This window comes from Gallus gallus, chromosome 1 (genome assembly GCF_016699485.2).
Source record: "Gallus gallus isolate bGalGal1 chromosome 1, bGalGal1.mat.broiler.GRCg7b, whole genome shotgun sequence".
NCBI lineage: Eukaryota > Metazoa > Chordata > Aves > Galliformes > Phasianidae > Gallus > Gallus gallus.
This window is the reverse complement of record NC_052532.1, coordinates 132,638,385-132,651,765: the sequence shown is the minus strand read 5'-3', so window position 1 is coordinate 132,651,765 and position 13,381 is coordinate 132,638,385. Positions and strand designations below refer to the sequence as shown.

At 44.2% G+C, this 13,381-nt stretch overlaps 1 protein-coding gene across 1 annotated transcript; it reads left to right on the top strand.

Moving 5' to 3' along the window:
* Positions 1–7,468: 7,468 nt before the first annotated feature.
* Positions 7,469–11,870, top strand: LOC418701 (lysozyme g-like). Its single transcript, XM_416898.7, has 6 exons — positions 7,469–7,498; positions 8,668–8,742; positions 9,369–9,458; positions 9,592–9,788; positions 10,025–10,163; positions 11,078–11,870. Exons 2-6 carry the CDS (start codon positions 8,700–8,702, stop codon positions 11,206–11,208), a joined length of 600 nt encoding a protein of 199 aa, XP_416898.3. The 5' UTR covers positions 7,469–7,498; positions 8,668–8,699; the 3' UTR covers positions 11,209–11,870.
* The last annotated feature ends 1,511 nt before the right edge of the window (positions 11,871–13,381 follow it).

Sequence of the window (13,381 nt, the reverse complement as noted above, 5' to 3'; positions counted from 1 at the left end):
GATAAAAGAGGAGGCTGAGACTATATTGATTAGTTTATTTTCAAGCAGCAACCACATAGATACATCTGCCTGCTTCAGATTTGTGTCCGCTTTCTCCATTTTCTGCCTTGAATGAAGATTTAAACTGTCACTGAATTGTTATTCTCGTAAGTTTTCCAGTCTTGATCTACGTACTACTTTCAGCAATCCAAAACCATTAACTTTTTTTTCATCTCAGCTGTAGAAATTCTTTTAGTTGTGGAAAATTCTTTGCGTTTTGGGAAACACGTTTTTCATCCGAGGCGAAGCTCAGTAATTTTGTGGTATGGATTATTTGGTCAGATGTCCATGAGGGTCAGACATGTTTCAGCAAGCTGGAGAGAGAACAATACAAAGTACACATAGCAAAATGTCAGCTGTAGAAATTTGGAAAGCACAAAGCTTGATTTTGTCATCAGTCAATTGGTGGCAATAAAACTGATAGAAGAAATGAGAATGCACGGTACCCAGAAAGGTCACAGGTTGTATGTCATTAGTTGCTTTTAGCTGTGACATGATGTGTATATTAAGACATGATTAATTGAGGCTCCTGAACCTAGACTAATTACAAAATGGCACCTGGTCTGGTATGTGCCAGCCCCGAAGGGATATTGTGGAGCAAATAGATGAGAAATGCTCACATACAGCTTTTGAGGCTATGAGGCTTATGCGTGAACTGAGCATGTAATATTAATAATGATTAGTAGTTAAGTGTGGGCTTGATGCTTCCACAAAGTAATCATTAATGCATAGAGAAAATAATGAGGGCTGTACAGTTCAGCTTAATGCTAGATTATTTGGGCTTGACTGTGCACCGATGGCTGATTGATGCCACTTGAAGCTTGGGATGCCCTGGTTGGGAAATCTACCTAAATAAAGTGCTGAGTTGAGCTTTGGGATTTGGAAACTGTGAGGAAGTTTGGTCCCTGAAAGAGGTGAGACAACTCTGAAGTGCACAACAAATCAGCAGCTGCAATCAGACCCCATTGGTAGCTTGAGTCCATTGCAGTTGTAATAGGGGCTGTTTGTGAAGGCAGACACTAAAGATGAATAGGTGTTTTCCAGTCCTGTGCTCCAAGTAATCCATTTTGTACCATTTTCCTTCCAGAAATTCTTAAATTAATACACCTCTACAGAAATGTCTATAGAAAATGAGCTTTGAATAACAGGTGTATTGAGGACGCTGTTATTTTCCTCCTGTGTATACACACACACCAAATTGATGCAGGAATAATCTGCCTTCTGGGCTCATTGCATACTCATTAGCTGTGTATTCCACTGTTTCAAAGAGAAGTTGTCAGTCATTGGTTGGCCTGTCTGTCTTTTTAGATCAGCTGTATCCAACAGCTGGAGAGTGGGAGTTATGCTCCCAGGTTTAAGAGCCCCTGCGAGGCAGAATTGGAGGGTATTTGATGTTATAGTAGAATTGTTGAATGTTGTTCTGAGAAGGACGTTGCCCTCTGTCCTTCTGTGAAGGATAAATAGAAAGGTTCCCACACATCTGAGCAAGTTACTGCTCTGAGGATCTAGATTTACCTCTTGTTCTTGGATCTTGCTTTCAAGCTTTCACACCCCGAAGAGTTTGTAGCAGAAGCTGTAAGAGGGAACATATGCCTATACTGTCTTCATCAGCTGGCGCATGAAACATACAGGCCATGGCCAGAAAGTACATCTAGTTCAAATATGGTGAATTAATTTCAAGTGTATATATGCTGATGAAAAGGGGGGCGTTAAGAAAACTTGCTTTTAGAGATCTCATGAGACACACTCTGAGGCTACAGTTTTTGGACTAGCTATTACATTATTACAGCCCTGCCTTGGGCTGCCTGAAATTAACCACTGCTGGTCCAGGAGCTATGAAACTGTGTAACTCAGCATTGGATTTGTGTTGCCATACTTTGCCTTTCTAAACACAACCTGTGCGAACATCATCTGCCCTGTGGTAGATCTTAACATATGATTCCTTTTAAATACGCTTGCGGATAATTATCTACTTTACAAATGATGTATTGCTAAACATTGGCTTTTCCCAGGATGACACTGTATGAAAATCAGGTGATTGTAACATATGAAAGCTGATTAATTCCTTTCCTGTTCTTCTTCCTTGCTAATTATTTCTTTTGTTGCTGTGCTGCCCTACAAAAAAAGCCTGGAACTGTTTCCTGTTTGGTTTCCAAAGTGTTGACAGTCCTCAGTGCTTTGTACCATGAATTCCTTGCACACAAAAAAGCTCTTAATGGTTATCATGATTAATGGGTAAAGTTAATTATTCGTAGATGTTAGCCTGACATCCCTGTGAGTCACAAATGTGCTATCCTCCTTTTGTATGTGGGAAACTAAAACAAGATGAGCTCTGCTGGAGGGCCTAGGAACACCAAGAACTGGGTGCTCCGGTATCTAATGTCAGCCTTTTCCTGGAACTCATATTTTGGGAGTAGGCTTCTCAGCTTTCTTTTTGGTGTGTGGTGCCCCAGGATAGGATGGGAGGCATCCAGAATGCTGATGAGTGCTGTGAAGTGAGCTGCTATAAAATGTTCTGCCCAGGTGCAACGCTTCTCTCTACCCTCACTTCTGAAGCTTCGTGCAAGATAGCATAAGGACTGTGGGACTGGGAAGAGGGAGCAAAAGACAAAAGTGACTCTGTAGATTACGGAATCGGAAGAAGTTTGCATTCTCTTCCCTATTCCCAGTCCAGAATTCCCAGTATTTTCCACGGCTTTCTTGGTTTGTGTGTGTGTGTGGTGGTTATTTTTTTCCACATATGTAATATAAAACACCAGTGCAGTCTCAGGAACAAGGAGCTGATATGACTGTGCCACTTTGCTACTGGAAGACCTTGCTGCCAGGCTACCAAGCTATTCCCTTGGCTTCCCCTTGGCTTCCTCTGCAGTTTTGTAGTGCTCCACCACACAGTAACACAAGCTTGACAGGCTAAAAAGCAAACACACAGACATCCTATTGGTGTGGTGTTTAAGTACTTTGTGCAAAAAGGAGTGTAACGTGGGTTTCTGCCTTCAGAAAGGCTATCTTCTAACTAGTGATGGCGACTGCCGTCACTGGTTTAAACAGAGTAGGAATCACAGCCACCTTTTGTGAGTAAACACATGAGCTTAGGTTACAGACTCCCATTTGCCCAGAGATTTTGACACTGGGAGACAAAGACCAGAGCCCAGCCATTAGAAGGTAAGGACCAAGCTGCTCTGGCTGGGCTGTTTTAAACTTGTGCAAGAACTGAAGTACAACTCAGTCAAGTAAGTGGAACACAGTTCTGGAGCCCGACAATGCCCAGGTTGATGCTTTATGAGTTTACACCCTGTCCTGTCTTGAACTCTAAATGACCTGTTTTAAGTGACGTGTCTACGTCTAAGTTGAGATATGAAGTCTCAGCGCAGCGAGTTATTTGCTAGACTATCTTTCCTACAGTAAAGTTCAAAGTCTTTTAGAAAACAGAAAACAAATACTTGTTTTCTTTTCATAAGGGCTAGAGAGAAGCTTTGTGCATATTGGGATGTTGTTTCAGTGCTCACCTGCATTCTTCATAAAGGCAATATAAGGGAGGAAACTGTGGCCCTCAACAGCTCTTCGGTTCAGAGCACAGTGAGAACTGAGAGCTCCACATCTAACACATTTGAAGCCCTTCTCAACACACTTGCTGTTGTTATTTAGAGATACTAGACATAGAAAAGAAATTCTACCCTTAAGTTGGCCATACCCCTTCAAAAGGTGAGAGAAACAGCTCTGCAGTGCTTGCCTGAGATGAAAGGTTTGGGACTAAACAAGCCCATGAGAGGAAGTTACAGATGCATCTTTAACTGGTCAGTTAGTGCTAGGCATCCCCTGTGCGTCAGCATGGGCAGTTTCCCTATAAAGCTGTTATAAAGCTTGTAAATACACGGTGTTACTTATAATTATGTCCCAGACAAAAGGAATAGCCTGAGAAATGCATCTGCCTGGTGATGTTACAAAACCAGGGCTGAAGTGCGCACAAGAGACAGTAATTAGGATGGGTATTGTTCCAGGTAATTTTAGATAGTGTTCTCACCGTGCCATGGGACGTGATGATAGAACCCTCAGCTGAAGGAGAATGCCATGCAATAGATAATGTGTTCAGAATGGAGCATCATTTTGAAAATCGCCTCCATTAAATGGGCGATAAAAAAAAAAAAAGGCAAAAAAAAAAAGGTAGATCATACGTGGCATGGGAAAGCAAGACAGAGATGTGTAAATCTGTGAAGAGAGAACTAGTGGTGTTGAGTCTTCTGCTCTTGTGTGCGTTGTATGCCTTACATCTCAGGTGCGTCCCTTTCTAAAATGAGTGTAAAGCTGTAGGGTAGCATTTTTGACCACTCTATATTCTCTATAGCTCAGTGTAACTGCAGCTTATTGCTGGGGCCTGCCTGTGAGTGCCAGGAAACCTACCTGCTTCTTAAACTGAGGAAGATGAAGATCCCATATGATAAAGTGAACTCCTTCCTTGGCTTTCCATCCCCTCCTATTAATCACATGCTGGGCTGACTGAAATCCAGCAGAAGGCAAATACATGCTGACATTCTTTATATCTAAAAACTACAGAACAGCAAAATGGGTTTCAAATTATGCGTTTGAGTTGCCGTTATTTTTAATGATAATCTTTGTGTTCTTTTTCTTATATACGCATTTAAAAATAACATATTGCCATGGTTTCATATCCTTTCCTTACTAGTGACAACAAGGGCAAGCAAATTGCTGCCTTTCTAAATAAGTCTCGCAGTATCACATGAATCCAAAAACCTGTGCTTCTAAACAAAATAGCAAGAAAAATAACAATATAGAAGGAAGTATGATAGCGTTGTGAGGGAGTTGATGCAGCATTTAGGGGCGTGAGCCCAGTGCATTCCTGTAGAAACCTTGATTTAATTCCAACTATTTCTAAAGAACGTTTTGGACACACAGAATGGCTTGGGTTGGAAGGGCCCTTGAAGACCATCTAGTTTCAACCACTGAACCAGGCATGAAATCAGGCTGCCCAGGGCCCCATCCAACCTGGCCTTGAACACCTCCAGGGTGTTCACTTCTCTGGGTAATACATGAAGATGCCTTCCAACTCATCCTCTCTTCAGCCCATCAATAGTAGCATCATAACACAGCTGTGTCCATCCCTTTGGTCAGTCAGAGGCTGAATTTAGACTGTTGACACCATTTTCCAAATTACATCTAGCATAAAGATTGAAACTGCTGCTGTGTTAGTGACAGTCATTAAGCAGTTCACTTGAATTTAATGCTCTGAGAGTACACAGAGTAGACAAAAAAAATCTTGTTATCCAGCATCCCACAGGGTCCTACAACATGGTGATGCCCTGGACGAATGCACTGGCTTAGAGCCCTGCTCCATTCAGCAATGTTTGCATGACCTCATTTCTACAAAGGCTGTTTGCTTGCTGCATTCCACTCTAAGAGAGAGAAGCCAGCAAATTTTTAGAAGATAGAGAAATGTTTATGAGGAAATATATCATACATAATGCTGCCGAGAAAATGACCTCTTCTTTGGCCTTATGCAGGAAATTGTATGAATGTGGAGAGTCTTCCCCCAGGGATCGAAGCATACAGCAGCAAAGATAAAAATAATTGTACTTTAAAAAACTAACATCTGCAATTCAGTGAGTAAACAAAAAGCAATGCAAGGCAGGGCAGGCATTAAGAATTCATGTGACAGTACTGTGAAATGCGCAGAAAAGCTGTGATTGTGTGGGTAACAAACAAGAGAAAATGAATAACAAGAGAATCAGTACTTGAAATGAAAATGACCTTAAGGACCATTAGTGAATGGCCAACCCATTAGGAAAGAAATCTCTTGCACAGTCAGAGGCTACTTGCCTCTGAGTCGTCAAAATGACTTGAGGGGAACAGTGGTTTATTATCACAGAGATGATATTGTCGTTATGAAAGGTAACTTTATAATAACTTACAGTTATTTCCATCTATTTGGAAGAATAAATCTTTCTACTGCTGATCATCTTGTTCTACAGAAGGCAAATGAATATATCTACTGCTTTTGCTGACATCAAGCTGTGCACTCAGGCCTTTTCCCAGCTCATTTCTTCGGGCTTTCCCTTCCTCCAGCGTTTCTTTGGTCACAATTTGCTTCTGAGATCTTTAAAGCCTCGCTCTACGTGTGATGGCTCCATTTTCTGCCTGTTATTTCCAAGGATAGCACATAGATTAGTGCCTTACATTATGTCAAACGCTACCTTTAAGTACTTAATATCTTAAGCTGTAGTAAAAGAGTTACAATTTAGTTGAGTCCAGGACACCATAGTAAGACATGGGGTTTGCAGAGGAAGGATGAGTGCCTTGCTGTCCTGTTGTCTTTGCAAAGGTTTCTGTTACTTCAACATTTCACCCTCCAAAAATGAGTGGCTTAGGACTCAACGCAACCCAACGCAACCCTTGTGTAGCAGCAGCGCTATCTGTCTCGCTCCTCACTGACACATGATCTAGGTCTGTGATGGTTGTATTCATGGGTTTTAGGGGGACGCGGCCCATTTGATGACATCCTGTGCTGTAAAGACTCGTAACCATAGCTAGTTTTGAACTTAGAAATTAATATCTGGCCAAAGCAGTATTTCATACTCAGAAAGTCTCAAGCACAAAGGGAACCAAAAATAAAAGAGGAATAAATTGATTTGTTGTTTATTAAATGATGAAAAGAAAGCTACCTGGAGAAAATATTGCTTTGTTGGCCTCCATCCCTGCTAGGCAGTCAGGTGAAAAGAAAAAGGAGGGAAAGGAGAGAGACATTGGCCTCAGAGACCCAAATTTTTCAGTCTCCACGTGACTCAACAGGTTTTCTTAGCTTCTATACACAAAAAGTGCCTCGGCCATATCGTGCAAATACCCTTCTTCCTCAGCTGCAGCATCCCTCCTCCCCAGCTAGGGAAGCCAAGCCTTGCCTCTGCTCTCAAAGTCTGTTAGCTGCCTGCCCAAATTAGGCTTGCTGTAAGCAACGAAGCAGAGAGATGGTTTTCTTTAATTGTCCTTTTTGGAATTCCTGTGAAAGCATGACAATCACTAATCTGAAGTCCTTGAGGAAATAAGGCAAAAACCCTTGCAGAAACGTGCCCAGGCTGATCTGAGATATAAAGCAAGGAGAATACTGTGAGGGATCTGATTCTTGCCTGTCCCCGCCACTGATTCATTGCAATGCTTTCTGCAAGTCATTTATGGAGCATCAGTGTAGCCACTGATGGAGGAAAAACAGTATTTATTTCCTTTCACAGAAATGTTCCAAGTCTTAGTAACCACTGCTTGTGCAAATCTTTGGATGAAAGGAAACAGAAGGGTTCAAAGCTCTTATTATATACTGCTTGTTACACTTTATAACAAATGTCATCACACAGGTAGGAATTAACATTCCAAAGCCCAGAGGGTGGATACCTTTTCATTCCCATATATATAAAACTCCTCGAGTGACCCACCTCAAAGCAAGGCCGACCGAAGACGGGTGAGTCTGAATCCACTCAGAGTAGATACTCGGGGGAAGAAGCCTTGATTTTTTGCTTTGATTTACTGTCTTGTTATTGCAGTTGTTGTACTGTTTCTACTTAAGGCTTGTGATGATTTTTGTGGTGGGACAGAAAACAAAAAGGTTGATAACTTGAAATTTTATATGGCAATTTTCTGCACATAGGAGCAGCTACAAATCACAGTGCTAGCTGGGGCCCCATATGGACTTGCCATTGAATTAAGAGGTATTGGGTCCAGCTGTGCTGATCCGACATTCTGTTCTTGCAAATAGAATCACAGAATCATAGAACTGTTTGAGTTGGAAGGGACTCTGAGGGATAACTTGCTCCAACTCTCTTGCAATGAGCAGGGACACCTACAGCTAGATCTGGTTGCTCAGAGAAATACTCAGTGTCAGGGCTCAACCTGAGCTCAGGCAGTGGGTTACGCCACCTGAATAAGCTCTCTCAGGGCACTGGAGTCTTTCAGGTGACATGGATGGACTGTTTGTGTTCAAACACCCATGTGGTCTAGTTTACAGTAGAAATGACTATTAGGCTGGAGAAAAGGTCAAGCCTTATTTAAATCAATAAGGCATTTTCAGGTGTTAATGGCATTTCAGGAGGATTGCCTGCAAGGGCTGTGGCATTGTTTTGTACTCAGAATCCCCTTGGGGGAAAAAAGAAACATTTGTAAGTTATAAAACTGCATGGTTTTAATGTGCTCTGCAGCAAGGCAAGTGCAGTCGATGTTTTTTTTCCCCAGTCAATTGCTATTATCTGATGATATTTTGGAATTTCATTGATAAACACAAGAGGCATTTATTACTGAAGTGATTTATCTGCCATTATCACACACCTGAATGTATGCAGAGGTTTTATTGTGTCAGCGAACAACAGGCCAAAACATCCCTGCTGACAACGGCCACCAGCTTAGTGCTTCCCTCTCAATGTGATAATGATGGCACATCAGTACAAGTGATGGAGGAGATGCCCCTCCAAACCCTCCTGAATAAGTAAGAAATAAGCAAGTGGGGCTCCCATCTCCTCCCATCACCATGCTTTGAAGCCAGTGAGAGATGTGAAGGAGCGGGGGAGCTTTTACCATGCACACTTTCTTCCAGGGCTGCTGAAGATCAGCTCCAACTTCTTCATGTTGTGTTTTCAGGTGTCCTGGGGCAGCTGAGGAGAGCCACCACCATGGTCACTGCGCTGCTCTTGCTGGGCCTTTCGGCCCTGTTTGGTGAGCCTGGGCTTGGGTTTGGTCTGCTGTGGGGAGCACCCTGCCACGCAGAGTCACAGAAACACGCAGCCAGCCTTATCTGACCTCTCTGCCTGCTCAGAATGATCTCACAAACGTCACAGGCTGTTAGATGGAGCCTATGAATTTCTTGGGTTTTGAGGAAACAAATAGGGCAATTTCCCCAGGTTGAGGCATGCACTCTCCTCAGTTAATTCCCCACTGGGCTGCAGAGGGATGCAGGAGGTGTTCCCAGCCAGAGAGCTCAGGTGCCACCAGCCATCATCCGAGGGGGCTGGACACTGGAGGACATCAATAAGTAAATACGGAGGCCGTGGTTCCTTCCCCCACAGTAACCTTTACATCTAACAGGGAAGACACCTGTCTGTGTAAAATGACATTTAGTTTATTTCAATCTATTTGACTAGAAAATAATGAATTCCTGTTCCTTAGCTGTAATTGATAACATCACTGAAAGGCAGCAGCGGCAACGGTATAAGCACGGTGAACATGAGGTGGTTTGGATCATGGGTCTGCATGAACACCTCATGCCTGTGTTCACCTGCAGTAAGCTGTATGATACTGCTGTGAGATCTAATGTTTCCATACACCTCCATTTAATTTTTCAGCTCCATCCATGAGCTACAGTTGCTATGGCGATATCAGCGCTCTTCAGGCACCCACAATTTCCTGCACAGCCGTAAGAGCCCAGGACTGTGGTAGGTATCAGGCATGACTTGAATTGTTGGCCTACGGAGAGACGCTGTGCCTCCTCTTGGCATCCTCAGCATCCTCACCAGGCTCCATTTTTGAGGGGGCTGTCGGGTAAGGCTGTCTCTGCCCTGTCTGCAGGCCTTGCTGCTCTGAGGAGGACGGTGGAAGCGGATGTCATCCGCCTGAGGAGATACGAGGTGCCCATTAAGAGAGTGGCCAGAAGGCTGTGCTTGGACCCAGCTCTCATCGCAGCCATCATCTCTCAGGAGAGCCGTGCTGGCCTGCTGCTGGACAACGGCTGGGACCAGGGCCGGCAGCGGTACGGCCTGATGCAGGTACAGCTGGGAGACACGGGAAGATGATCCTATATGAGGCACCCAACATGGTGGGTGGTGTTGGGTGGTGGTATGTTGGGTGCCTCAAGGCTTCACCTCAGCCAGTGAGCGCCCTGCCTTTAGCAATGGGATATGTGGTCCCTATGAATCGCAGCCTGCGGGTGCTGAGAGCAGGGTAAAGCTATAGTGGTGGCTGTGTTCCAAGAAAAACTGATCTTCTCGCTTGACTTTTCCAGATTGACAGGAGGTATTATCAGCCCTTTGGGATGTGGGACAGCGAGGAGCACATAAACCAGTGTTCGAGCATGCTGGTGGCAGGAATCAACGAAGTGAGGGCAAGGCACCCTGCCTGGAGCTGGGACCAGCAGCTGCGAGGTACAGCATGTGGGAGCGTGCTGGGGTGACATGTAGGAATGTGCAGGAACAAAGAGGGGAAGCTGTGTTACTGGCACCACCGGGATGTGAACAGCTGAAATCCTTAAACCAGAAATAATTGACAAACAGCACTCTTTTAGTTTTCCCTGTCAGCAATTTAGTTTGCAATCCATACTGGGATATGTACATCAAGGCAGTTTCACACAGGCGTGGGTTCACCCTCTTTTATTGGGCTCCTTTTTCACTCATACACTGCACATCTGTAGGTTTGTGGGGTTTTTTTCCAATTCAAATAACACAAGAAGCTTTCTAACAACACTGAATTAACACCAGGTGAAGAACTTTCATTTGTGTGAGGCAGAGGCCTCCAAATGATGAGAGTGCTGCGTGTTTGCTGAGTTCACCTCTGAAGGAATAAAAGCATCAGCCTGGCAGATTGTACAGCCTCTCAGCATCTCTTGAATCGATCAATAAATAAAAGATCTTCCTCATTTAAAAGAGGCAATCACAAAACAGCAGGCCAGCAACAGGATAGCTGGAATAGGCTATAACATTCAGCTAAGGAAGCATGGGATCCACGTTTGCTAATCGTCCATGTTTGCATGCCACTTTTTTCACTCTATGCTATTTCTTGCTCTCCCATCCTTACTCTGTCGCCGCCATTTTAGACTGCCTTTCGTAGGGTCACTGTGCTGTTCCCACCCTCATTTGGAGAGAACCATGTGTTCCTTAACTACAGAAATAAGGATTCTGTGAAATGAGTCGCTTCTCAGTATTAAAGACACAATTAGCAATTTCCAATGGTGCTGCACATGTTCAGTGAGACACACTGCCTTTCAGGCTAGGAATTTTTATTTCCAAACCTATATTTCTGCTTGCTCATCCCATAAGAACTTCCTCTTGACTCCTTCCAGGGGGAATTTGCACCTACCATGCAAGAGCCGGCAACCTCCAGATCTACGATGAAGACCCCTGCAGCAGAGACAACAACTATGTCAACAGCGTGATCAGGAGGGCCCAATACCTCAAGAGAAACGGGTTCTAGCTCAGTGACTCCCTGCCGCCGAGCCTCCGCTACATGTAGACTAGCCCAGTAGTGACAGTAGTACCCAGAGCCTCTCCACGGACCTGGCAGGACTGACGTGACTCAGAGGGACAACGCACCACAATCCGGAGGCCTTTAGGAGTCAGATAGTGACATCCAAGCGATGCTAAGGTGTTGGGTGAGGACGCTCCTTGTATCAGGAGCTGAACCTGGGGCTGTTCGTGCATCTCCCAGGTGTGGATGCAAACAGCTCTCCCTCAGCATGGGCTGTGCTGGCCCTGTTCTCTCTAAGAAACAGGAGGGATAACCCCTCAAGTTTCCTCCCCTTTGGTAGTGCTGGCTACTTCCCAATGAAAAGGCTCATCTCTGAGTCTTCCATCGCTCCATACACACCTGTCCCAGGAGCTATGTCACAGCATTAGTGCTGGCAACAATGTCACCACCTTCTCTGCTTTGCTTTTAGAGCGTTTGTGCTGGAGCCTTCCAAGTTTAAAAGCATTCCAGCTTCTGTCCCTCTGTCCTGCCAGTTTGCCTGACTTCTAATTAGGAGTGGGTTAGCTCTGGGTTTGTAAACTGTTTGAAAGTACTTTTCAATGTGGATGGCTCTGGATGCAAATTTAGGTTTACTGAGAATCAAAATAAAGATAAATGTTGAATTCCAATATTTTGTTTCCTTGGCAATCCACTCATTTTTGCTGTTTCACAAGGCATGGTCAGTGGCAACCTGTGACTTAGGTAATGAACCCAATTTTGGATTTCTGGGAACCGAAAGAGGAAAACTGAGCAGCAGAACAGCAGTAGGAAGAGCTGGGCTGGGAGACAGGCACACAGCAGCCCAGGACAAGGAGATAGGGACATTCATATTTAGCCTTGCTCACCATTTTTGGTTGGACTAGACGATCCATTGATGAATGGACTAGTGGTCTTCTCCAACTTCAATGATTCTATGATTGTTTTGGGGGCAACAGGGCATCTTCCTGGCAGCCGTCACCAGCTGTGATGCAAAAGCTGCATCTCACAGCCACCATCTGGGAGGGCTGGCACAGGCACTGTGAAAGATGATTTGGAGACAGCTTTTGCAAGCTGAGCTATTTCAGTGCTGTGCACCTTGGTTTCCTGCAGTCTCACCAGTCACTCACCTGCTTACCATCCCAGCAAGGACTGTGTGTAAGTGAAATACTTGCAAGCAGATTTGCTTTTATAATCTCTGGAGGCCAGAGGGAGCTATAGGACATCTCTAACATTACTGTGTTTTGTTTTAAGACTCCAGGAAACAGCTCAGTGTTGAGCTATCAGAGGTATTCAACTATATACTAATCAGTCTGTAGTGAACTCTGTGCCAAACTCAGATAATTTTAGTAAAACACTCTGTTATAATACAGGCTTGCGAGACATCACACACAGTTTGATTACCTCTACTTGAAACAGCTTATGTAAAATTCATAGGTTGAAATCTTTGCTGTAGACTTCAATCTTATGCAAACCTCCTACATTACGCACGGTGTATGTTAACACTTTTGGTGGAGCAGTATCAACTTCACATGGGCTGGGGGTAGGGAAGCTCGTTTCTTCCCACATCTGTAGAGTTGGTTTTTGAGTTTGGAAGCTTCACAACAGTGGTTCCCTTCACAATGCCTTTATCTGCTGCCACCGGGATGTGCTGCCACTTCTGTGGATCTCTGAATGCATTGGGAGTCCCATTTCTGCATGTGTTACCTGTGAGGCCGCTGCTCTACATCTTGCTTCCACCAAGGAAATTTTTAGAAGTCCATTTAAAGGTCCTGATGGCAGCAGTTCTGTGTTTTGTCACGAACATTATTTTATGGTATCAGCACTTAGTACTGAGTAAAGAAAATCTCCATGGGAAGTGAATTGAAATATAACTGCCTGATAAATTGGCAGGAAGGAGTTAAGGAGAATTCAACACCAGCATATGACTACCAGGTCTGAGCAGAAGTTTCCTGCCAGTGAGTTGGCATTGCTTTTGACCTGTGATCTTTTCTTACATGCTCATGTAAACTGTATTTGGAATTACCTGTCCAGCTGGCAGGTACAGGGAGCTGTGGGAGCAAACTCCGACACCCTAAATTGTTAGGAAAAGCAAGCAGCTTTGAAAGCAAGTTAGTACCGTGGAATATATCATGGAAAGCAGAAGGACAGATCAGGAAAGAGA

Coding starts and splice junctions, on each gene's coding strand:
- LOC418701 (XM_416898.7), top strand. CDS start 8,700: ATGGTCACTGCGCTGCTCTTGCTGGGCCTTTCGGCCCTGTTTG. Junction 9,789..10,024: donor AGCGGTACGGCCTGATGCAG/GTACAGCTGGGA, acceptor TGACTTTTCCAG/ATTGACAGGAGGTATTATCA. Junction 10,164..11,077: donor CTGGGACCAGCAGCTGCGAG/GTACAGCATGTG, acceptor GACTCCTTCCAG/GGGGAATTTGCACCTACCAT.